General features: G+C 41.6%; 1 protein-coding gene across 2 annotated transcripts in view; it reads left to right on the top strand.

Annotated features, from left to right (window-relative positions):
• Csmd1 (CUB and Sushi multiple domains 1) overlaps nt 1-27,367 on the top strand; it is a 1,532,231-nt gene that overhangs the window by 1,231,737 nt on the left and 273,127 nt on the right. For both annotated transcript variants that reach the window (XM_021218735.2, XM_029532138.1), the window contains 5 exons: nt 1,891-2,079; nt 11,881-11,997; nt 13,773-13,988; nt 19,293-19,481; nt 25,453-25,622. In XM_021218735.2, coding sequence (XP_021074394.1) covers nt 1,891-2,079; nt 11,881-11,997; nt 13,773-13,988; nt 19,293-19,481; nt 25,453-25,622 — 881 coding nt within the window. The remainder of the gene's footprint in view (nt 1-1,890; nt 2,080-11,880; nt 11,998-13,772; nt 13,989-19,292; nt 19,482-25,452; nt 25,623-27,367) is intronic.

Genomic DNA, 27,367 nt, shown 5'->3' with positions numbered 1-27,367 from the left:
GGGGAGGGGAGGGGAGGGGAGGGGAAAGGAATAAAGACAAGGGTAAGACTTCTGCAGCCTGGTGTTCACCATTGGTGGTCCTGCTCACATAACCTGCCACAGAGCAGTGGGTGTGGCTGTGCTTTGTAACTATGGAAACCTTGGCCCTTTGTTTTTAAAGACTTAGAATGACCATGTAAGGCACATAAGTATTGGTAAAAATAAAGCAATTCTTTTCAATTTGCTTTTTGTCCTATCACTGTCCCTCCACCTCCAACTTTTGAGAATGTGACTGAAAATCCATACTGGGTTTGATCTGAGGATGCTCGTATGAATTCTACATTCTTCAAACCTCTAAGTTCACAGATTTCCCAGTCTGCCCTGGGTTTATTTATTTGCTCAGTTGTTAACTCCAAGAGCTCTCTCAGAATGAAAACACTCCATCCATCCTGTGACATGACAAGCATAGGGGGTGAGCCTGGAAGAAATCAGAGCATGGCAGGCATATCCCATCAGAGAATATGGAGGCCTGAGGAGCTTCTCCAAAAGGTAGAGTCTACAGGCATGGCCAAAGGAATCACTGAAGGGGTGACTAACCTCCTTCTCCACTTGTGTGTCTGTTGGCTGGAAGGAATTGATACAACAATCAAGAGGCCACAGGGATAGGCAGAATGGTCCTGATGCTAGAAAACTGCTGTGGATAACAGAAGAATCCTGAGGAAATGTCTAGGGTGTATAACCAGAATGGTGTTGGCTATAAGAGAACTCCCACTGTGAGCAGCCAAGGTGATCCCTAGGTTGATGAAGCACTCACAGGATAACCAGAATGGTCATGACTCCCAGGAAATATCCACCTGGATATCAGGATACTGCTGAACCTTGGGAAAGGCCCAGTACTCACATGCTGTCCTACCCCAGCTAGCCTCTCTGTGGCCTGCCACTTCTACCCCCTTTTGGGTCACAGTCTTCTGTGCTACTAGGGACACATTATTATTGTTTAAACAGTTACTCTGAGTTCTGTGAACCACTTGTTGAATCACATAAAGGAAAACCTATCTCAACTAGTCCCCTCCCTCTACTAAAGTCCAATCGATCACACCCAGGGTCCAGGAGGTCAATGTCGGGGCCATGAAAGTCTGAAAACATAGTCCATGTCTGAGCTTACTGCCAGAGGAGAAACCTGTAAGGGAGTGATCACTTCTCGAAGTACACACACATTGCAATGACATTCCCTTCTCTGATTCTCATGATCTTGAAGAGATTATTCTACAAAAGACAGAAAAAGCCTCATGATGAAGTGACCTACTTCCTTTTGATATACCAGCTTATCTAGTGGCAGGGGCAAGTGGCAGGTGGCATGGAGATTTGAAAACTGTAGATTCGAGACTTATATTCTACCGTTAAAACTATACAATATAGTTTTCGGAAACCCACCCTCATGCAGCTGTAAACTGCATTTCATATGTGTGCTTGCCTGTGTGTGTCCGGGTATAGGAGCGTGGCAGTGACGCTTCCATACCCTAACTGGAATGCAAACAATAAAATCAAGGAGAGAGGAGAAAGAATAAGACCTCGCTCGCTGTTCCATTAACAGTCCATTGATTTTCTGGGGAATAAAGGTAAAATTCAAAGACTTTGATGAATTGTTCAAGGTTGTACCATTTCTCTAAGACCTGGAGAGGAACACATGACTGTCTTTCATTTGAAAAACAAGGTCAAGAATTTGGAGACATTGCTTTTCGGGTGAATGACTATTGGGTATTAAGCGATCAATTCAGTAATGAAGAGTTCGCTTAGATGATTCCCTGGCTCTGTGCATATCTAGGAATATATTATAGTTTATGTTATAGCACTTTTTTTTTCAATTATCCAGAAAAGCCTTGCAGTCTTGTGTCCTCTCTGCACATGCAGGTGTGACTCTTGAATCTGATTCCTGTCTGGACCCGGGCATCCCTGTAAATGGTCATCGCCACGGCAGTAACTTTGGTATCCGGTCTACAGTGACCTTCAGCTGTGACCCCGGGTACACACTCAGTGATGACGAGCCCCTCATCTGTGAGAAGAACCATCAGTGGAACCACGCCTTGCCCAGCTGTGACGGTAGGTGAAGCCTAGGCAGGCAGAGCTAAGCTAGTGTACAACAAACATATGTAGAGACAAGAGGACATGTGAACATGTGGGCTACTATGTACCGCACCTGACATGATCCAATGTGACTAGAGAATATGTTCCCTTTAGAAACTGTACTCTTAAAGCACAGCACACTTGAAAGTTGTTCATCAGTATTGTACTATTAACTGGCATAAGCCTTTATTAACATTGAAAAATTGTGGTCTGCCGTGAAACAGTACTGACAAACATAGAGACTAAGAGAGTCCACTTACACATGTTTTTATAAGGGCTTATTTATAGAAGGCCTGAAACGCTTTGTGCTCTATTTAAACACTTCAGATGGTCAAGTCTCATTCTCTTCTGACTCAGGTCCACATACAGCATTTCCTCATACATTGCCCCACTGACCTCTGACCTTTCCCAGAATACCCCTGCTGGGCCTGTGGGCCCCCAGAGAGTCTTTCAGGTTATCTATGTGTCATCATTTATCTTTCCTTCTGTTCTTATCCACTCCTGGAAATAGATTATAGATTACAGTCCATCACTGTTTCTCTCAGTTTTACACTATGCTTTATTTGTGAGGACTTGGATCTCTTTACCCATGAATATGACTTGGATCTCTTTTCTAATAATGTTGTAACATTATTAGAAAAGCATATAGGTATATATGGAAAATAAATACTTAAATGTGAGTTATACACACATGCAATCTCAACTTCCTTTCCTTTTCCCATACTGTAGGTACCCCTTTTATAATGTTATATGAGTAATAAACACTTGGGTTCTCTTTAAAAAACAGATGCAAATAGCAGCCTCTTGGGAAGGTATGTTTTCAGTACTATCAAGGACTAGTAATCCTTGACTTTGGTACCAGAGTACTGGCTTAACCAGTGCATGGTGCATACAGATAAGAAGTGGAATCGTCAGGGTAGATGAAGGCCTTTGCAGGCAAACACAGAATCAGTGGGAATTCTGGACTCTGGAAAGAATTGGGGAGGGCTACTTACATATCTCTGGGACTACCTAGTAGAAGGGCACAAAGGATGGACAACTGGGCATGATGATCTTCTTCAGGAAAATCACACATTGTTCCCTATTGGCAAAAAGTAGCTGAGACACTGTTCTGTGATGCTATATGATGTAATTGTATTGTCATCTACTCCTACGGTCACCATGTTTATATTGTTACTTGTTTTGTTCGAGATGGATCTCATTGTGCAGTCCATCCCAACCCATCCTGCAATCACCCTGCCTCGGCCTCCAGGGTACTGGGTCATGTTGCTCGAGTTGCAAACTTTTCCATTGTGGCTATGAGGAATTGAACAGTGAAATTTGGGACTGGGTGGTGACTGATGTGTCCTTGCTCACCAGTAAACATTCACCACATTGTCACCACATGGTCAAGGTGCATGGCTGGATAATGAAATGATGCTTCCAGGTAAAAGGCTTTGCTTGACTCATTTGAAGTTGACATTCAGAGGTAGATTCTTCTCAGCAGTCACCAGTGCCACCTGTTCTGTATAAAACAAATGTATAGACAGGAAATGACAACCACCAAACCCAGACACTATTGCATATGCCAGAAAGATTTTGCTAACAGGACCCTGACATAGCTCTCTCTTGTGAGGCTATGCCAATACCTGGCAAATATGGAAGTGGATAACCACAGTCATCTATTTGATGGAACAAAGGGCCCCTAATGAAGGAGCTAGAGAAAGTACCCAAGGATCTAAAGGGGTATGCAACCCTATAGGAGGAACAACAATATGAACTAACCAGTACCCCCAGAGCTGTGACTCTAGTTGCATATGTAGCAGAAGATGGCCTAGTTGGCCATTAATGGGAAGAGACGCCCTTGGTATTGCGAAGATCATATGCCCTAGTACAGGGGAATGCCAGAGCCAGGAAGCAGGAGTGGGTGGGTTGGGGAGCAGGGTTGGGGGGTATAGGGGGCTTTGGGGATAGCATTTGAAATGTAAATGAAGAAAATATCTAATAAAAAAAGAGAAAGAAATGGAGTGGGGCTCAGCTCTACTAGAATGGCCTTGCGATCAGTAGTTAGGCGAGATGTTATGAGAGGACAGTTATAAATGTTATTTTCTTGAGAAAATGAAAGTGCATTAAACTTAGACATTTTGTCTTTTGTCTTCCAAGTCAGATTTATGCTAATTTGAAATCTGATCCATCCAAGGGGATCCCTAATGTGATTTGTTATGCCACATTGTAGCACCTATCCAGGACTAAAAAGTCTACAATAAAAGGTTATTAATAAATCTTCACATTTCAAGAGAGTTTAGAGTTTAGAGTTCAGCATGAGCGTTTTATTTAGTCATGGCTATTTACACTGAGCTCTGAGAATCTCCTTGCCCTTTCTAATCTCACACAATCTCTTAAATCTCACTTTTTTTTTTATTGCAATAAACCATACATCAGTGGGAAATGTAAACCTCTAAAAATTCATAGTTCTCAGCAAGAGAACATAAATTAGAATTAATTATAATATTTTATCTCACCTACAAAAAAAGATAAACCTTTTCTTTCTCTTCTCTAAGAACTGCATTTGTTCCTTTATAATGCCATTGTTAGCACACCATAATTTTAAAGGAATAAATTAAGTACTGGAGGCAGTATCTCCCTTCTATTTGGTAAAGGACAAATTCACCGATCATTTTAGAAATGTTGTTATTAAATATTTTTTGCAAACTGTTTATTCCTTCTGCAAACCTTTAATTGCAAAACAATTATGTTCATTGCCTCCTAACAGTTGATATCAGCATAACATTCTACATAGCTTTAAATTCACACATAGAAGCAAGTGAAGAAAGAAAAATGACTAGGAGTAAGGAATGAAAAAAACAAATAAATACAACTTACAATGTGCAGTCTTGAGAGGCCTGGGAGGCATCTTTCAAAGTCTATCTTCCTGAAGAGACTTGATTCTGGAGAAATAAATTGATTCAAGGCAAATGAAGTAAAAGAGAATAGGAGAATGTGGGGATCAGGGTGAATGCTAGTTGGTGAGAGTGGAGGTATGAAACACAGTTCAAGATGCTTAACACTAGTCTCTGGGCCTGGTCAGAACACAGGGAAAATACCTTAGCATCCCACAGCCAAAGTTCTTCATCTTTGATAGTGGGAACAGTTGTGGATTGTGTCTTAGAAGTTCTTGCCTTCTAAATGTGGGCCGTCCTAACTTAACATTTCCTTAAACTGCAGGACATCTGTCCAATATTTCTTTGGGGAATATGAGTCCAGTATAAATAAATAAGTAAATTAGGAGACAGAGCCAGTGGTTGCTGTTAACCATAGAAAGGTCACAAGTCATCCTGCAAGGGAGAAAAACTGGAATACAGCTCTGATTACTTAGTATCATACACACACACACACACACACACACACACATCACATCACATCACACATCTACAAATTGCTGAAAAGGAGAAAAGGAAGAAAAAATGAAGCACAAGGATTTGTGTTTCATGTAGAATTTTTTTTTCAAAGAAGACACTAGTATAAGATCGCAGAGTTCAGTCAGATCAAAAGACCAAAACCTCCCAGCTAAATCCTGAAGAGCATCGCAAGCTCTGTAGCTTGTTGGTAGAGCACATGTCTAGGATATCTAAGGCCCCAGAGTCTTTCTGTAGCATCACATGCACAGGAAAGCTGAACTGGGCATTGGCAGAAGTACCGCATATATAAGGCATGACATTGGGGGTATAGGACAGAGCGAAGACAACAAAGCATGCCCATGGCATAGGCAGAGGGAAATAACTCAAGGAAGAAGCTGTGTGGATTTGAGGGTCTTCAGCTCCCTTGGCTACTACCTACAGGGTAGCTAACATAGAGAGAGCATAATTTATAACACCCCATTCTTCCCTCTCTTGTAACCTTGCCTCATGGAAAAGGACTCTGGCCTGAAGTATAGTCCCATATGTCAACTCCTACCATCCTCAGTGAAGGTAGATACTTAGTCCTGAACATGTTAGTCAGGGCTAAGTACCATGTCTTGAATCCAAGAAATGAAAACTGAGTCTACAGTCTTTAGTGTAATATTAGACAACACTTATCATGATCTTGGAGCTGACTTGGGTAGAGAAAGGAGGTGATAATGTGAAAAACAATAACAACAACATCCATGGGGGGAGTCTGTGAGTTTTGCAGGAAGATGTGCATTACCATCATGCTGGTAAAAAGAGGCCAAAATAATGACGTCAGACCACATACCACTGAGCAATACAGGAAGAGTGACCTCTACATCCTACCAACCTGCTCTCTCTTATGGGGTATTCACCTTTGTTAGGGACATCAGCTTGCCTTCTTTTTGCCATCTCAACAGCACTTTGTAGACTAAACATCTGGGCTGCCTTTGAGATGTGAAGGCTACTTGATATTATTTACTTGCTGAATAATTCTCACTTTGTTACCTGTATTTTTAATTTGATTTTGGCTTTTACTACTAGATTATAATTTAGAGGAAGTCAAAGACTTCTTTGAGTATGTATTGTGTATGCCTGGGAGCATGAAGCGTATTAGTAAGACAGGGTTTAAGCCCTCGGTCAATGGTTTGCCGGGGAGACTGAGACCTAAGCAGAGGTCAATACCAACTGATCATTGGCGGGAAATCTGTCAACCTGCCCATCTTATCCCACCCTCATATCCTTTTTTATTTTCTTCATATTTTAGTCATCTTTCCAAGGGGCTTTTTGATAAAACCTGTCTGTGTCCTGGATGGTGGGTAGATATTAGAAATACAAACGTCAATCTCACAGAGTAGCAGCCTTGAGGAAATTAGAAGTAAGTTTTTTTTTTTTTTTTGACTGTAGCTTTTATAACTACCCCAAAAAAGACTCTACATTGCATGAAGAAATAGGTTCATGCAATTCAAATTCTATGTGGCTAAATTGGTGGCACTGCCGAGGGAACAGAGACATGGCCAACTATGAATAGTCAAATGCTGTAGGGATCCTGCAGGGAAAGTCTAGGTTTTATCTTATTCCCTATTCTCTTTAGAATTAGCTGAGAATCTCATTCCATTCTCTGCATATAAATTCCCTTCCTTAAGCTTGTGGGCTCCGTGAAGGTATTTTTTTTTTTTTTTTATTATTTAGACCATTGATAATGGGAGGCTCAGAAAGCCCTGTGTATCCATCAGGGGATCAAGGTTAGCAGAGACATCCACATCACCTGCTAATTTCTCCCCCAATGGAAATACACTGTGGCTGATGAGCACTCTTGACCTTCACAGTAGGATGTGAAGCCACTGAACAGCAGCAGGAGGCAGAGGCCTGAAGACCTCTGGTGCTTACTGACCCAGTGGCCCAGGGAATCACTGCACTCTATCTAGGTCCAGTGAGGAGCTCCATCTCCATTCCCTAAGCACAGGTGCGGAATCACGACCTCTGGCTTCCACACACATACACATCTGCATACAAGCATAAGTTCGCCCATAATGAACTGCGGATTTTGTGATTATTCAGTCTAGCTGGATGTGAACTCCTTTTTAATGAGCTAAAGAGAATGGGCAGGCTTTAGAATACTTGGTTCCAGAAACATTGGATATACAGCATCTCAGTGTTACATAAGATACTATTCCTTACAGCTAAGTTCTTCATAAAACTTGAGAATTCACTGTGCTGATATATGCCTGTCCCATAATAGATGAAAATTAACTGTGTACATCTTCCCCAATCAGGACCTCAGGTCTCTGGGTCCCCCTACTCTCTCCTGCACCCTCTGCTTCAATCTCCACAGTGCTGTGCACATGGTAAATGCCTAGGTACAGTTTTCTGTTTGCTCACATCCACATTACTGGCTCATATCCACAGTACTGGCTAAAATCCACAGTACTGGCTAACCACCAATGCACTGTCCTGTTTCTTGGTCAGTGTTTCCCACAGGAAACTGACATGTCCACCGCATTCCAACTCCAGCCCTTTGCATGCGTACTCAATAGCATCACACTTCAGAGTTCCAAAGCCGCTCACTCACACATCTGAATCCCCCTCCTGTGTCATCCTTAGGCTTCCAGTTTGCAATCTCCCTACCGCTATGCCATTCCTGTGAGAAGAGAGTTACAATGGCTCTATGGTCCATATTTGTCTGCCCCTCTCTCTCCAGCTGCCCATCACATCTGGTCATCTGCCTGCTATTTCCCCCTACACCTTACAGGGAAGCCTTGGAACCTGGTTAAACACAATATAGCCTATGCGATCCAAGTCTCTTTATCTGCCTCTGAAAAATGCCAGCCTTCTACGATGGCCTATTAAGTGTGGGGACCCCTTTGAAGAACAGCAAACGGCTCCAAGTTTCTCACCTTCCCTTTGTGCCATGCAGGCCTCTTCTGCAGACAGGCCTGTACTAGTTGAGGATCCCTTTCACTATCTATGTTCTCACCACATCTACTCTTATTCAGGCATCACACGGGGCCTCACAGCTCAGGCTCTTTGGGACCCTTTCTCCTAGCTGCTCTGACAACCCATGTGAGTGCCTTAGACTCAGCTATCCTTCCCCTTTGCTTGGTTCTGTGCACAGGCATCTGTTTTCTCCCATCTGGTCCTTACTTTGCCATGTGACATCATTCCATGGTGGTAGTGTTTTTGTCTCATTTGTCTTAATGTTATCTCCCTTGGTGCAGGGGACAGTGTCTACCAGCAGGAACTCAGAAATTCTTCGTTGACAAAGTTGACTTCAAAGTTTATGTTTGATGTTCTGTCTTTCACAATGAAATGTAGAGACAATAGAACATTGAGATGGGAAAATCTAGTAAGAACCTATTAAAACACTGAAGAAATGATCTTGGAAAGTTTATGTTGGATTGGTTTTCATGTGGCCATTTTTCTTTTCCTTTTTTTTTTCATTTATTTATTTATTTATTTATTTTTATTTTTCGAGACAGGGTTTCTCTGTGTAGCCCTGGCTGTCCTAGAACTCACTCTGTAGACCAGGCTGGCCTCGAACTCAGAAATCCACTTGCCTCTGCCTCCCAAGTGCTGGGATTAAAGGTGTGTGCCACCACACCCAGCATGGCCATACAGAGAGAGAGAGAGAGAGAGAGAGAGAGAGAGAGAGAGAGAGAGAGAGAGAGAGAGAACAGAGAGAGAACAGAGAGACAGAGACAAAGAAAGATAAAATTTATTATGAAAATTTTTATGTAGTAATGGGATCACAAGAAGTCCCATTTACAATTTAGTAATTATGAACATCTGAAAATAGATGCCATTTTCCATCATAGGGCAATATAAGACCAAAGGCTGGGAGTTTCATAGGGATCACTAAGCTAGCAGGTATTTGAACTCTAACACCAGAGTGACAGTTCTCAAACTCTCCTCTTGTGATAAACTGCAGGCTTTGTCTCTCTGTGCCCCTGGCTCACTTCCAGCCATCACATCCCCCAGGCTCACCCTGGCTGTTGCACGTGACAGCTCCCTCTTCTCTTCAGGCCAAATGACCTCCCAGTGTGTGTAGATAACATGCTGTCTTTATTTTTGCATCTATCTATGGTCGTTTCTGAATGCTGGCTATCAGGACAATTTCTACAGGCAGTGTGGGAGAGAGGGAGGACCTCTTTGAGGTGCTGATTTCCTTCTCAACCCTGAATGACTAGGTCATGTGGAAATTCACCTCTATTTATGGAGCGTGCTGTGTTCCATGGGAACTGAACTAGTTTATTTTCCTAGCACTGTGTCCTGGTTTTATTTCTGTTGGCCATGATAAGTATCTTGACAGAAAGCTAATGATGAGAGAAAGGAGTTGATTTCAGCTTATACTTCAAGGTGACAGCAGAGACGGTCCAGTGCCAGGAACTTGAAGCAAGTGGTCACATGCATAGTCTAGAGCAAGGAGTGTTAAATCCATGTATGGTTACTACCCAGAAGTTTTCTCTACTCTATTAGCCAAATGAAGAATAATTCCAGATAAGGCCATCCTCTACCACATATGCGGCTGTAGCCATGGGTCCCTCCCTGTATACTCTTTGGTTGGTGGTTTAGTCTTTGGGAGCTCTGGGAAGTCTTGTTAGTTGATATTGTTGTTCTTCCTATGGGGTTGTAATAGGAACCCCTTTAGCTCCTTCATTCCTTCCCCTAACTCCTCCACTGGGATCACCGGCTCAGTCTCATTGTTGGCTGTGAGAATATGCACCTGTCTCAGTCAGATGCTGGCAGAGCCCAGTGTGGGAGGGATGCTAGAGGTGTGAAGTGGGAGTGGGTGGATGGGTGGGGCAAAGGGGAGGGGCATGGAGTGAGGGAGTTGCAGTGGAAAAACTGGGAAGGGGGACACCATTTGAGATGAGAATAGATAAAATCAACAATTAATTAAAAAAATAATAATTTCCCAGATACATCCATGAATTAACCTGATCTAAATGATCCCCACTGAGACTCTCTCCCCATTTGATTTTAGAGTATATCAAGTTGAGAATAACTAGCCATCGCATATAGTGTATCAGATTTTTTTGCCACATCTTTGCCAGCGTTGAAACCAAAGAGGTTACTCTCATAGAAGTACCCACAGAACACAATGGGTCCAAAAGCTGCGGAAGGTGCATCATGGTAGAGGAATAGTTATTCTGTACTACTGCAGTATGGGATGACTGTAGCTGCCAGGAACCAATTGAATGTTTCATAACAACTAGTACAGAGTATTTTAATTGCTCCCAGAATAAAGAAGCGATGAATGTGTTGGGGGATAGTAAATTCCACTGACTCCAACTTTATCATTAAGCATTACACTCAAGCACATATGTTTCATAACTGTCTATCAAGTACAGATGCTCCATGTCTGTCTACAAGTGTGTGTCTATAATAGAGTATCACCGCTTATATGTGCGTACGGGTGTAGGTGCCTGGGTGTGGCTTTCAGTCTGAAAAGCAAACTCGAAGAGGAAGAAAGTTATTTTTCTCTTCTAAAATTATGTCACAATTTCATATATACATGTAATATACTTTTATTTTTAAACCCTTTCTTGCTTATAGATGTATTTTAATCAAATCCATATCTCCATTTTCTTCTGTCCAATTCATTCTCTGACTTCTTTCCACTTTTCCCTCTCAAACTTCACATACTTTCTTTCTTTTTATTAAATGCATCAAATCTACTTAGTGCTGCCATATGTGCATGGTTATGGGTCATTTATTGGAGCATGGGTGTTTTCTCAGGGACTGAATTCCAGAAGGGAATTGACATTCTTTCCATGGAGCTCATCATTTTCCAATAGCTCTTCATCTAGGGATGGGACTTCATGATCACTTCCCCATACAAAGAAGGATTTAGGCTGACTCATCTTGTCCTGATCATGTGGGCGCAATCACAGCTGCTGTGACTTCATGTGTGCCATGATTTTTATATGTCTGTCAAACATCCTCAAAGAGCCCATTCTACTGCTGTCTACGACTCCTTTCCTGCTCAAAGTATTATAAAAAGCTTTATAGTTCTTAAATATTTAAGTTAGGTTGAATATGGCATATTGTGCTGCAAGAATTTTGAACACACTAAAGGAGTGCTAAGAACTCCCACCCTGGGAGATGGGGATGACAGCTTAAACGTATCCCCAGTTCTCCAGGTGTATTGACACAGTTTGGCATTCTCTGCTCTGTTCTATACTGAGTTAGGTTCCGTGACTGTGCTGTAATAGAGACACATGCTTATGAACTGGCATCTCACAACTGCAAGCCAAACAATGTCTGAGTTTAAACTTTACCCTCTGTTGGTGCTTATGCAAATTCATCGTCCATCTGGAAGTACTCCATCCCTGCAATCACTGTGGACTGCTCATGTTTTCTGCTATTTCAGCCCTGTGTGGAGGCTACATCCACGGAAAGAGTGGAACTGTCCTTTCTCCAGGATTTCCAGACTTTTATCCAAACTCTCTGAACTGTACGTGGACCATCGAAGTCTCTCATGGCAAGGGTAAGACCTTAGCATAAACAGTGCACAACGGGGAGCACCGGCCAGAAGGAGCAGTAAGGATGGGTAACATAGACTAGATAAAGCAGTGAATGAATTTCATGGTTTCCAAACCCTTAGCTTTTATAGTTTGATAAGACAAAAAAAAAAAAAAAAAAAAGATCTTTGTACCATTGGAGAGTTAAGAAGTCATTTTTGTTGTTCTCCATTCAGTAACCTGGCTGTATATATGTGAATATAAACTTGGAAATTAGATGTAATGATAAGGAAAATGAGTTTTGATTAAGTAAAATGTGACTATTGATTCAATATAAGAAGAATTTTAAACTTCTATAATATGTCGGAGAAACATCTGTGCATCTTTTCTGTCTCTGGTTGGCATTATCTTAATTGTCAGGTCTTCACATAATCCAGTGGTGTTTTAGCAACGTGGATTCCCCCATCCTTAAACAGATGGTAAATGAAAAAGAAGCAAATTAGTATTTTGAGCAGGAAATACACATTATAAGTGCTGGGCTTAGCAATGTACCCTGAGTATTTTCTTATATCTATAACTAAATGTTATTTTTAAAGAGCCTTTAAATACTCCACTAGGTATTTATTGACCTAGATGTTACAATGACCTGCATGTTAGAGCACCCTTATGAATATGTTTTGCACTCTTCCAGAAGCATATATTTAAAACATGTAGAGGTAACTCAGCAGTTAAAAGCATAGAAGCATATCCTTGCAGAGGACTTGAGTTCAATTCCAAGCACCCACATCAGTCAGCTCACAATGACGTGGAACTCCATTTCCAGAGAGGTCACTTGCCTCCGGCCTCTGAGGGTACAAACACTCACATGCACATATCTACACAGAGATTCATGGATGCAAATATAAATCAAAATAGTAAATCTCCAAAGAAGTAAGGAAGATGTGGTCCTGAAGTAAATTAAATAAATAGATTATAAGTAACAAAGATTTTTTTTAATTAGAAAAATGTAAATCTTTAAAGGAATCTACTTATAGATCAGTTTAACTGCCTCAGCAGAGAAACTCAAAGATTATGAGTCTGATTTTTATGAAGACATCATAAGCCTTACAAAACTATAATTTCAAGAGAGTTTGCCTTCTACAATGTATGTTTGCATATGATATCTCCAAACTAATACTTCTAAAAATGGGGAGTGGTAATAGATAGGTTTTCAGTATTTTGTCTCTGGGATGAACACTCCCCCTGAACCTGGCTGGTGACCATTCATGAACACAAATATCAACATACTTACTGCACTTATGAAACCATACCTGCATGTATAGATTTCATTAAGACCTTGTCTATATGAATAACCACACTAGCATCCCTACCACCACAGATAGACATCTGCACACACCTGTAGTGATATCTAAATCTGTATCCATTCTAGTCCACATGAGCATCAGTATCATGCCCATGTTGGTATTTAATTAGTTTCTTTATTTTCACCTAGATCCGTGAGTGTATCAGTCCCTCTATACAGTCCCTCTGTGCCAACATCCATGTCCATAGCTGCATTAAAACCCACAGCAGTGTCTGATCCAACAACTATTTGAACATTTGTTTTTGTTTAACTCTTCTTGAATTTAGGACAGCCTCTATCAATTTTTTCTCTGAAAGTTCAAAGTTAGAATCATACAAGATAATTTTAATATTTAACAATTTAAGATATTTTGATCCAAACCTCTGATGTCTATAATTATGCCTAGAAGAGATTCCTTTCAGCTGCGGTTAAACCGACTCTCCCGCCCTCATCTCTCAGGAGTGCAGATGAATTTCCACACCTTTCACCTTGAAAGTTCCCATGACTATTTGCTGATCACAGAAGATGGGAGTTTCTCAGAGCCAGTAGCCAGGCTCACTGGGTCAGTCCTGCCTCACACCATTAAGGCTGGTTTGTTTGGAAACTTCACTGCGCAGCTCAGGTTCATCTCTGATTTCTCCATCTCCTACGAAGGCTTTAACATTACATTTGCAGGTACGTTGACTCTTTGTCATTTCTGTCTTTGGCCATAGTATGACCTTGCTTATTTTCTCTCTCTCTCTCTCTCTCTCTCTCTCTCTCTCTCTCTCTCTCCATGTATGCCCTCTCTCTCCTCCTCAGCAAAATTTTAATACATAGGGTATAGAGGCTAATGGCGGGAACTTGCAACCAACCTCAATGTGGGTACATCATGAGGCTGAGGGCTAGCATGTCTGTCTGGCAACTGATGTGTAATTCTGTCTGGCACTATATGTAAATTCTCTTCCTTGGAAATTGATAAATAAAACTCTGTTTCCTAAAACGGTTTCTTTGCTCACCTCTCCTCAACAGTTCTAGCAGCTCTGAGCACACCCTCCCCCCACTCCCTGGGACCAATGTGCAGGGGCAGCTTGCATTGAGTCTTGCCCATCCAGTGGAGACTCATACTTAGAGGAAGATAGACTCTTAGTTTCTTTATCAGAATTATACATGGTGACAATTTAACCTAACACAGTCAAGAAACTTTATTTTTTTCTAACTGTTTTTTTCTTTAACTATAATATATAGTGATACCTGTGTAGGCTTTCTGGTGCATTTGACACTTTTTACATAGGCATGATTGCATATTTCTATTGCTTTCAATATAAATAATCTTTGCACGTATGATAAATATGCTTGTCCAAATGAGCAAGATAAATCTGATGTTTTAAACAAGGCTCCAAGAACACTCTTCTTCCATTGCGTACTTACCCATTGACAAGGAGTGAATTCCCACCACTCATTGTGCTGACCGACTAGATGTCCTGACCAAGACCCAGTGTCATTCATCATAGTTCAGAAGTAATTCAGTTTTGTAATATGGTCTCTAAAGAACTTAGTTGTCTGTGATTTCCTCTGTGCATAAGATCTCAAGTCTAAATGCCAGAAAAAACGATCAGGGGCACCTAGTGATTGTTATAATAGTTGGTGATCTATCTATATCCCATGGGTAAAGGCTCTGACAATCTCCCACCCGAAGCTCTGTGTCCATTTGTCTCATGGCAGAGGCTCTGTCACTTGCTATATGAAGTTTGTGTTATCTCGCTTGGATTGCCTTTCAAAAACAAAAACAAAAGGGTCAACAACAAACTCCTAACAGTTTTTTTTTTTCTAATTCCAAAGAGCTGTGATTGTTTTAATTTGACTGAATTTGACTTTGTTGATTTTCTCAGCATAAACGAGGTTTCCAGGACTGGCTCAAATGCATTGCTTTCTTGAAATTTTATTGTAGTCAAAGTAATGATAAAATTGGCCATATTATCAATGAAAGACTTCAGTCTCCTCATGCTAGTGCCTGAGTCTCCCCTCTCTAATTTCCCTAGATGATCTGTTAGGGTCACCATGAGAATTTTGCTCCCCTCTATGTTCTTGCATCTGGATCTCTAATGAATAAAATGGAATATTCTAGAGGAGATGGCAGTGAGGCCCATGGCTGCCTCCTTCAGGCATTACCCATGGGACTCTGTACTTCTCATTCATCTGTCCCCATCTGTTTTTAAGTTCTATTGCTCCCCCGCACACAGCTCACACTTGGGTCTTTGGATTTCTACTTCAGTCCATCTTTGCTGCTGCAACAGAACATCTCAGACTCTGGGGAAGAGGAGAAAATTCCATTGTCCAAGTTCTGGTTGCTGCACGGTCACAGGGCTACATTCCTGCATCTAGCATTGCTTCTGAGCCACATCATCAAATGTCAGAAGGGAAGTGAGGCTGCTGTCTTGCCTCCTCCTACAGTACTCAGGTTAACCCTTCCAGGAGGATCATGCCCAACACAGATGCAACACATAACGTCAAGCCAGTCATTCAAAGCAATGCAACTACAAGCTTCAGAAGTTAAACCTCAACCCAACTGTTCCTTTCAGGACCCATTTTAGACATCATGCATGTCATGGCACAGAAAATATTGGTTTGGGGTCTTTGGAGCCCTTGTGGGAAGTCTGTTTCCAGATGAATGCCATTTCTTAGGCATGTGGTCCTGCAGCTATAAATGCAGTATCATGGTCTTCATACCTGAAGAGATCGTTTGTGCTCTGTCAACTTATGGTGCCAGGCAAAGAAGCAGGCAGTCAACTTGGTGGAGAAGTGGAGCCGAGAACACTCTTGCTGGGAGAAGCTCCTTGTAGCACCAGTAAACCGCCATGCCTTTGTGTGGGGAGAGGTTTCGCCGTATCTCAAGTCTCAAAACTCAGTGATACTGTTATAATGACAACTGAATTCCCACAGGACTTTTAAAAGATGTAGAGAACCCACAAAATGTGTATTTTAACCCTGCTTATTGATATCACTCTGCCACACATACAGCTAGAGGGGATGATGTCTCTTTCCACGGTTGAACTGTTACTACTGGGCATGGAGAAGAACTCACTCAGTGTTTCATTTCACTTTAACCACTCAATAAATATTCCAGAGCAGCTACACTGTAATCTTCCTGAGCTATGGCCCTACACATGGAGGTAAGCTGCCTTTGTGGAAGCCAATTCCTACACTCCATGCAAGGCAGGCCCTGGATCACACAGGTTCCTGCTGACATGAAAAGCAAATGGAGAAAAACGAGGAAGATAATATTCCAAGCGAAAACCTTTGATTTGAAAGGAAGATAAAATATTGAGAATAACAGATTTCTTTTCTCGGTTTAAGGATTGTAAATGATGGGGCTTGGTAGATGGCTCTGCCAGTAAGAACACATTTTGCTCTTACAGCAGACCTGGATTCAGTTCTCAACACCCATCTCTTCTGACTTCCATAGGCACCAGACCTGTATACAGTGCACATACATACACATCAAACATTCATACATATAAAGTGAATGCACACACTTCATAGAAGAAAACATATGAGGAAGGCACAGTGCAAGTGTTCATCATAAAATGGCCAATACATAGCAACTTAAATGAGAAGCCATGGCTATGTAGATGGATAATAGAAACTAACACCCTCATGCCCCATGGGATAAGATCTATTCTAATAGGCACAGGGAGAGGACATGGAATAAGCTACCAAATAAGGGGCTGGAGAGATGGCACAGTGGTTAGAAGCAGTCTCTGCTCTCACAGGGCTTCTGAGTTAGGATACTGGCACTCATGTGGAGTAATTCCGTCACTTGTAACTCTACAGGGTATCCAGTGTCCTCCTTTGACCTCTATAGCTATTCTTACACACGTGTACACACAGAGACACATACACACAAATAAAAATAAAACAAATATATTAATATTTTAAAAAATTAACTACAAAATAGAATGTACACAAAAGCAAAGAATCTTGATGAACATGGGTACAGTTGTAGGAAATGCTCTAGGATCCGTGTGGACACCATTACCATTCTTGCAAAGAGTTTTAAATTGTGTTTAAAAGGAGAGAAAGACATTGTTTTCACAAAGTATACAACCTATTTCTCCAATGAAAAGAAAAAAATTACTTTGGAAGGAAATGTCTGCTAGGTCATAACATTTTTACTTTAGTATCTCCGAAAGAGTCTGTGTCATCTCCGACAGGTTTGCAGTGAGCTTTGGTTGAGCTCACTAGATAACACTTTCCATTTATTCTCCCCTGGAACATAGTAAACTGGGGTCGTAGTAATACATACAATCTCAGAATGGCAAGATGAGCACAAGCATTTAATAGATCTAGGGAATTTTGATCCAAATGAAGAACAGTGTAGTAGTGGTGACAGCATGGACCCCAGCTACTAACCGGGGTCTTGATGGAATTAGGGGCTTGTCTCCAGTGTTCTACAGTGAGATTTTAGTAAGATTCCAGTCATCTGATAATACAGTGACAGAAAGGAATGGGTTTGAAAAGACAAACTGAAGAAGACACGAGTGAATTGGGTTTCTCTGTGTGTTCACTGACAATACTGAATCTAGCATTTAAAGATAGGGCAATCAGATATTGGAAATAAGAACGTGGAGGTGATCTTTTCTTAGGAACAGATTCAGGTTCTCACTTGATCATACACCCCACTTGGAAGAAATGACATTGGTCTTCCTGGGAAATGTCAGTAAAGCTTCCAGTGTCTCTCTCTGTTCTGCCTAGTTTTGTCAGCTTGACAAAGCATAAAGTCACCTGAGAAAGGGGACGCTTAACTGAGGACTTGCTTAGATCACAGTGGCATGTGGCCCTGTCCCAATTGCTTGTTGATATGGGAGAGAGAACCTCTCATGGTGGGATCATCCTTAGGTAAATGTCTCTAACTGTAAGAAAACAGACTGAGCAAGCCAGAGAGCAAGCCAGTGAACAGCACTCCTCCCTTGGTTTCTGCTTCATTTTCCACTTGAGTTCCTACCCGGACTTCCTTCCATGTGACCAGGAAGTGTGAGTCAAACAAGGTTTTTCCTGCCCTCGGTTGCTTTTGGTCAGGGTCTTATCACGGTGACAGAAAGGGAAACAGAGCAGTTCCTTATACCTTGTCCTGTCTGCAGACTCTAGGGATATTTGCTTGGCATGTGACCTGGTGCTGACATGACTGTAGGGAACATGGAAGGTTTCACGTGGAGCCAGCAGTAAGAGGGTAGAGAATGAGCATCTCCTGTCCCTTCCTCATTATACAAGTGACTCGTAACATCTTAGTCCCTCCAGAGACAGACAGAGGACCAATGGTGAACAGTAACCAACCTGCACACACAGTGGAATCCAAACCCTCAGCTGGAAGCATGAGGCAGACACAGGGGATCCTCTGCGATGCCAATCTTTTGAAGACATATTCTCCACGAGCATCCACATAGCAGACGCCACCACTTTGTTTAAAACTGACATAGTGCTTGCTTCTGGAGTGTCTTAAAGAAATTTCTAGTTGACGAAATATCATCCATTGTGTGTCAATAAAAGAAGCTTCAGACACCGAGAATAGCTTTGTTGCATCTAGACCTGTTTCCAGGGGACTTGGCCATGACGAGCTGATGGTTAGCACTATGCTGGGCCCTGCTCTGTCTTTGGCCCTGTGCCTTCAGGAAAAGTGCATTTAAGGAGAATTCAGAGTTGCCTTTGGCAGTTGTAAATACAGGAAAATTGATGCCATCCTCTCAAAGTGATTGGCAGAAATGATTCATCCCACTGTACCCACTGTACCGTATTACACATATATGTTTGCATTTATGCTAGAGTTCTTGGACAAAGGACAGAAATTCATAAGGAAAAAAAAAAGAGGGGGAAAGGGAAGAAGGGAGAGAGAGTAAGGGTGTAAGGGAAATATCCTCAAAGTTCTCTCTTTTCTAGTCTACGCCAAATATTTGTGCTGGCTTCCCAGGCCCTATACCCTCACACTGTCTCCTTTGTTTCCAGAATATGACCTGGAGCCCTGTGATGACCCAGGAGTCCCTGCCTTCAGCCGCAGAATTGGGTTCCAGTTCGGTGTGGGTGACACCCTGGCTTTCACCTGCTTCCAAGGATACCGCCTAGAAGGTGCAACCAAGCTTACCTGCCTGGGTGGGGGACGCCGAGTGTGGAGTGCACCTCTGCCAAGGTGTGTGGGTAGGTGGCCACATGCTTTCATTTCATTCATCCATGGGCAGGGGGTCAGGAACCAGAGAGAGGGCTGGGCAGGAAGGGCGGAGGCTGAAACTGGAATAGCCTGGGCTGAGGGGAGCTGCCTCACTTTTGGAGGCTGAGTCGCTGTTAGCTAGAAGGTTCTGTGGAAAAGGGAGAGCAGGGTATATGGTCAGTATCTCCATGAAGGAAAAATGAGTGTGTGTGTAAAAAAAAAAAAAAAAAAACTGGAAGAAAGAAAACGGGGGAAAATAAAATGCTAGAAGACATATTCTAGAAAGATAAGTTCCACAGTTGTTGAACGTCACACTCTCTGTGATAACAGTGGCAGACCAGAGGCATGGCTTTGCTGTCCCTTCCAGCCCTCCATTGTGGGTTAGTTGTGTGGTTCAGCAAAGAAGCATCACTGGTGTTTGGGCTCAGAGTTAGCTTTATAGTGTCATCTATGAGAAGGAGGCAGCTGTTCTGCTGTGCAGGGTTGTACGGTTTGGGCTATTTACAAAGAGGTTCACAGGATGTGCAGCCATCAGTGTGGTACTTCAGAGCAGTGGTACCACACTCCTGTTGGGCATTGCGCTGGTCTGAGGCACTGGGGGAGCAGAGACACCACTACTACCTTGGCTTTAGCACAAGACTTCTGTGAAGCCTGAAGGCCTGGTATATTATTCCCGAGACACAGCCTGACAGCTGACACTCAGCCCCAACACTCAGCAACTTGTGACCAGACATCCTGACAAAGAAAAATATGTGCAAGATTGACCATGTTTCCCAAAGGCTTCAACGTTCACAGAAGTGGATAAAAGGTTCATTCCAAAGTCCCTGACCATAAAACAGAGACAGGCATGAGGTCCCTGAGAGAGACGGGCCATGAAACAGGAAGCAGGCTTGGGATCCCTGCGAGAGACTAAACAAGAAATTCTCAGAAGGTTACCAGGGTATGCCCATATTTCTCCATAGCTCCAAGTCCCTTCTATTGTAGGCATGACTTAGTACTAGTTTGTAGTCCAAAAATCAGTGCTGGCTTTTGCTTCCTCATGAGTCTCAGAGCATCGACACTCAGCTGTAGACAAAGTTAAGTAAGTCATCATCAAAAGTGTTTTTCTTCCTCTTCTTTCTCCTCTTCCCTGTGCTATCATCCTGTGTTGAAAAATGACCTCAAGTTTCTGAACATTGTTCTGTTTATGTTCTGAGAATTTCTCAGACTTCCCTGGGGATGGAATCCCCATGTTGAAACACTTACACAGTTAGATTTTGCGTTCTTGGGGAAAACCCACTTGAATGAAATCAAGCAGTTGCTCCAGAGATGGAGACATTCATTGCTTATACGGTTTTACTTGAATTCATCATTACAACTCTGGGTTTCTTGGTAAACAGGATCTTGCACTGTTGTCTTACATGAGAAACAATTTACTGAGTTGTTCTGCCTGGGGGGTACTGAGAGCTTTGCCTGCCTTGATGTATGTACTTGGCGCTGGGTCTAGACAGTAAACATGGCATTGCCGGCTCTATTTTATAGTTACAACAACGTAGATGCAGCCTCATCAGGAAAGCTCGTAGCTGGTGGATTGCCAAACAGAAGATGCCAATGGCTTTTACCCGCCCACAGCTCTGGGGAGAGCCCACACAGGACTTCCACTGTCCTCTCCTCTATTCAGCCTTTTGTACTTTGCCAGCTGCTGCCTCCATTTCTTTCCAGCACAACAGGTTGCATGACACCTGTGTTAAAGGGTCACAAACTACACTGAATCCAACAGACATAAGGCGGACCTTGCACCACCTCGGTATCTGCAGGTGCCCACATTCCTAAGCTTCTGGTTCCTATGATTTCACCAACTATGCAACTCATGATCAGCTCTGACTCTGGGAACCCTGCTTTTCCTGCACTGAGGATCCTGGGTCCCCACTGACTACTGGAGTCTTGGTGCTGAAAGAAATCATCGACTCTGGGAAACTCACATACTTTTTCATAGAAACCTGCTATGTCACTTCTGATTTTGCTCAAAAGGAACCTTCTTTATCATCATCATCATCATCATCACTGTTATTATTTTACTTATTCCCTCTACAGCCCACTCATTGCCCACTTCCCACTCACCCCCTCCTGCAGTCTTTCCCCCTCCCCTTCTTCTCTCATAGGTGGGGTCCCTCCTGTATCCCCCCCCATCCTGGCACATCAAGTCATCTCTGAGAGGCTAGGTTCATCTGTTCACACTAAGGCCAGACAAGGCAACTCAGCTAAAAGAACATATCCCATGAAGAGGCAATGGCTTTTGGGATACCCCTACTCCAGTTGAGGAACCTTCTCTTAATGATGGCCATGACAGACTCTCCTCACCTTGGACTGCTCTTACCCAATATGTCTTTGCCTGAACCAACAAAGGCTTTGAGATTAACACTTCAGTGTTCTGTCTGTACCCCTGTACCTGTCTTCATGTATCCCATTGGGGGAGGCTTGGACCACCATGACAAGTTGGTTTCTCCTGTTTTCTGAGTACACACACACACACACACACACACACACACACACACTTCACTTTCAGATTTTCTGTGGTTCCTTCCATGAGCCAGGAATTTGCATGGATTCATTATCACCCTTTGGAACTGTAGTTCATTTTCTAGAACCATAAGAACTAACTCTTCATCGGATAGATATAACAGACTTCTTTAAACCCTTTTCTGTTCTAGAATCTTTGATCGATAAATACTTTCTCTTCTTTCATTAAAGTTATGAAAATACAATTGATTTTTCTCTGGCCCAAACTTAACAATCCACCCGATTGACTGTGGGTTGATTATCCCTAGGAAACAGGTACTATATAGGATATAGTGAAGACATATTTCAAATGAATGAACTTGAGATGTATATTTGAATGAAAAACATGTCCAACCATACTTTCTGGGCAAAGTGTCCTTTAAAGGGTTAGAAAAACTCAAGACATGTTTCTCCAGTGTTCAGTAGCTGTACATTCTTCAGAGAGACATAATGAGGCAAAGTATTTTGCCTAGATTTCGAGTTACTCTACATTTCCTTTAGCACTAAATTGAGTGATCATTTGGCATTCTCTTTCAATATCACTGTTTTCACCCAATGAGTTTTTAGTTCCTTCATAGTTCTTTAATTATTTGTTTAAACTGTAAGAAGGTTTTGTTTTGGTTATTTGATTTACTCGTGTCCATATGTATGTGTATGTGTGGTGCAGGTGTCTTTGAAGGTCGGCGGATGCCAGCTTCTCTGAAGCTTGAAGTTAACTGCAATTGTGACCATTTGTACTGGTCCTCTCCAAGAGTAGCAAATGTTCTTAACTGCCGAGCCATCTTCACAGCCAAATTTGTAAAGAAAATTAATAGCTAAATTTTCATTTCTGTCTATTCTTAATAGTTTACTCAGTGAGAGCACTAATTGGGGAAATGGGTTTAGCAGAAAAAGAACTGATTAAACAGTCCCATTGTATGCAATTTTTTATATCTTTAGTTAATATAAAACTTACATGTCATTGATGAGGGATTCCTCTGTTCTGGACACAAGTGAGCAGCTTGCTTCAAGTATGGAAAGATAAACTTGTTTTGCTTTTGTTTTATGGCTCTTTTCTTCTGTTTTCAATAGCTCTGTTCCAAAGCATGCATTTATGTAGATGAAAATGAAATACTACTTCTGTCCATTTCATAGTGGTCTCAGAGGGTCCATTATAATTTGCACAAAATTATAGTATCTGCAGCCACATATATCTTCTCCCCGTGGTTTCATGCCCAAACCTTAGTGACATGTATGACCTCTCATAGTCTCAGTGTTATGCAGATGGGCCAGTCTCTGAGATGGCTTAAGCCTGATTCCAGCTTAAGCACCAAACAGGCAGCTTGGAAGGTTATATTCCACATAAACTACTCTAAAAAAAATTTCATCTCCAGTAAAATAACCTTCCTGTGATTGAATATTTGCTAGTCCACATAGATGGCATGTGGCTCGTGCTTGGCTGTCAACCTCAGTCCACATCTGAGCAGTGTGCACCTGCAGGTTTTCATGCTTAACCTTGTGGGAGTCCTACACTGCAGCAGCTGTCAGAGAAGAGAGACACTTGACTTCATATATTGATGCCACTGTATACAGAATGAATAGAAGAATCAACTGATCCCCTCCCATCATGACCAATTTCATTTTAATTAATTTAGTTCTAAAACTCTCAAAAAGAATCCAATTTTTCATTACTGTTTCATTAGGTTCTCTATAAAGATTAAAGAGATTCATATCAAGGGATATTATATTCAAGCACTTTAGAGAAATATTAAATGAACTATTGAAAGAATTTTAAAAGACTTAAAAAGGGAAACATTTAATTGCTGGGATGATGAAGTGGATTCCTTGAACAAAGCTCAAAGAATTTTCAACACATGGATCAGTTCACTTGGCAGTTTTCTGAGCATCTGACTTATCAGTGTGGATGCCATGTTTTCTGTGGTGATTCCCCCTGGGACAGAGCAGCAGGGGTCAGAAACCTCTCAAGCACTTTGGCATATTACAGTATTTGTTTGTTGTGTCCATCTTTGCAAATTGAAGGCATGATTTTTTAAGTAGGCTACCTGTGACAGGTCATGTAGCATGATGGATAGCAATCTACCTAAGACTGTTACTCTTCAGTTTGAAAAATTCTCTAACTGTCAAGTTCATAAACATAAAAGAAGCAGAAACAACTTGACAGTGTTGGTCTACTGTTACATAGATGATTTCCAAGTCTACACATTCCACTGTGTTATAATCTCTCAGTTGATAAATGGGACTAAATAATATGTAAATAAATGTATATTAATATTCTAAGTAAATTAGAACATAGATGAAATGGATTGATCAATACAAGAAAGAAGTAATAAAAATATATGCATATACATATATGATAAATAACTGATAGTTGATACAGCATTCATAAATAGAGAATAACATAAACAAATAAAACACGCAAACACAATTCTCTTAAAAATCTGGCAGTGTGAAGGATATGGAGGCCAGGGAAATCTTGTTTCATCATGATTAAAACAAGGAAAGCAAACAGCTTCAAGTCAAGCTCTGGGCAGTTGATGTTACAGAAGCCTTGGCCCCCAGACACTCTGCCCATGCAAAGATGAGGATTGATGATGATGATGGCAACAATGATGGTAATGACAATGATGAAGGTGATGATGGTGGTGATGACAGTGGTGAAGATGATGATGGTGGTGATGGCGATGATGATGGTGACAAATTATAATGATGGTGATGATGATAATGATGGTGATGGCGGCAGTGGTGGTGGTTGTGGTACCATTTTTCAGTAGTGAGCATTTTCCCTTTAACATTTTAGAATGGAGGGAATTCTTGACTAAAATTACTCATTCCCATGAGTGAGAAAACATATTGTGACCTCAGTGGTTTTCTCAGGCTTCTCAGAAAGTTGGGTGACATGTACTGTCAGCTTAACTTTGATTATAGGTACTTTGTTTCAAATAAATTTGGTTCTTCTCCCATGAAGAAAAGGGACAGAATTCTATCCCTCTCATCAAATGCTCACCTCTCCTTACAAGTTCAGCACTAAGTCATGAAACCTAAGCAGAGGAAACTTATATCCACACAGGAGTAAAACAGAAATTAGCCTGGGCAAATGATGAGTCATAGAGAAGGTATGGTGAGGTCACCACGGTGCTGGGAGCATGTTGATTTTATTCTTGAGCTAGAGCTAGTGGTGTATAGGGTCGATGTAGTGAGAACCCCGTGTGCTTACTGTAACTAAGAACAATCTGAAAGTAAGATGGATGGCGTGTGCCTCCTCCTGAGGTGTAAAACACTAAAATCATGCATTTGAGGGTATCCTTGGCGAGCAGTGGTACATGATTAGAGGTGGGGTGGCCATTCTGTTGGAGTTTTTAAATCTATTTTAATTAATAATTCCACTTTTGAATCCTCTTCTTTTTAATGTTCCATTTATTTTAGCTGAATGTGGAGCAAGCGTCAAAGGAAATGAAGGAACATTACTCTCTCCAAATTTCCCATCCCATTATGATAATAACCATGAGTGTATCTATAAAATAGAAACAGAAGCCGGGAAGGGGATCCATCTCAGAGCTCGAACCTTCCAGCTCTTCGAAGGAGACACTCTAAAGGTAAACTTCTCTGTAGGCTGAAACTGAGGTTCTTCTCATGGACTCCCTCACCAGCCTACCTGGCATCATTATCTGATGGCTATCGTCCATCTATTTATTTGTCTGTCTGTCTGTCTATTTGTGTCTATCTCTATGTCTATCATCTATATACTATCTGTCTGTTTACTACATATCAGTGTCTCTTTTATGTACATGTGTTTTTGTCTATCTGCATTTATGTTTTCTCTTATCCATAATCTGCCTATGAATGATGTATCAACTATGTAGCAACTATGCACATATATTAACTCTTTCTTGTATTGATCAACCCATTCATCTATGTACCAATTTATTTAGAATGTTAATATACAGTTGTTTACATATTATTTAGTCCTATGTATCAACTGAGCAATTATAACATAGTAGAATATGTAAATTTAGAAATGATCTCTGCAATAGTAGGCCAACACTAAGTCATGTGTCTTGGGAATATTATTAACTAGACACTTTGTGTGTGGGAGCATGCAATGACACTGGCTTTTCTGGCTGTTCTAGTGTTATATGTAATGTAGTATAATAATAATAATAATAATAATAATAATAATAATAATAATAATAGCTGGCAGAGCCCATCCACTCATTTCCCTGGTGATGTTTAGTTGTCAGATGTGGTCACTGCACTTAGATTGGGAAGGATCTGGTTTAATGATGGAAGGAGCCCGGCGCCTGTCTGTAGACATGGCATTGAATGAACAAGACTCTTACCACAGAACAGTGGGATGCCAGCAACTCTCTGATCAGATACCAGCTCTAGCAGAAATATACTTAATGTTAATATTTCTCAAGTAACTCCCTCATCACCTGTAACTCTCAAGAAATTGAAGACCTTCAAGGACCTAGGCAAGAAAGGCAGACATTGACAGACTTTACCCCAAGACCATGGAAAAGAAGGTTTTGGGGGGAAAAAAGTGCACAAACCACAGAGCTTGCCCCCTTCACCTTCCAGAGCAAAGGGAGCAATTTTTTAGGTCACAGGGCTGATTTGTGTCAACGGAACAGTATGTTCACATCCTCAGGTCCTTTCAAAGTTGCAGAGTTTGTGAGTTAGATTCATCCTCATGAACACAGTAAGGGCACCTCTCCCACTGTTGTGACTTCAACTCACCTTAAAGAACTGAGTCACTTCTGAGGAGAGTAGCCACCTCCCTCCCAGCATCTTTGCACCTGAAGCTGAATGTGTTCCTCTGGGCTTCTACTCAACTTCACAAGGAGTGTCGTGTGTGGGTCAGAGACTTCTGCATATTAACTGGCCTTCCTTCCTCCCATGCCCAAGGGAGCTTTCTTTTTAATGCCATAATTTAACAGAGTCACTTTTTTTTTCCTGGTAGTTCTTTCATTTCTATAGACTTTCACAGTCTCCTGCTGACATCTTGAAGGGCCATCATTAAGCCTAGAAACTAGCAGTCTCCTTAAAGCAAAAGTTAGGGTAACATCAAATTTAGAAGTCACGACGCTTTTAGATAAGCTTTTAGGTAAAACTTAAATATGTTCTGTGTATGGAAGATTAGAGACAGAGTGAAATTCATGATTGGAGCACAAGCAAAGAAATCATATCCATTTTGAAACTTATTCATTGTAATTAAGTAAGTGAAAGGGGGAAGGGGAAGAGGGTGAGAAGGAGAGAAGGAGGATAGGGGGAGGGAGAGAACAAAGGGGAAGAGGAGGAGAAGGGGAAGGAGGAGGGGGAGAGGTGGGGGAGAGGAAGG

The sequence above is a fragment of the Mus pahari genome, chromosome 19 (assembly GCF_900095145.1).
Source record: "Mus pahari chromosome 19, PAHARI_EIJ_v1.1, whole genome shotgun sequence".
Taxonomy (NCBI): Eukaryota; Metazoa; Chordata; class Mammalia; order Rodentia; family Muridae; genus Mus; species Mus pahari.
This window is presented reverse-complemented; position numbering and strand designations above follow the sequence as displayed.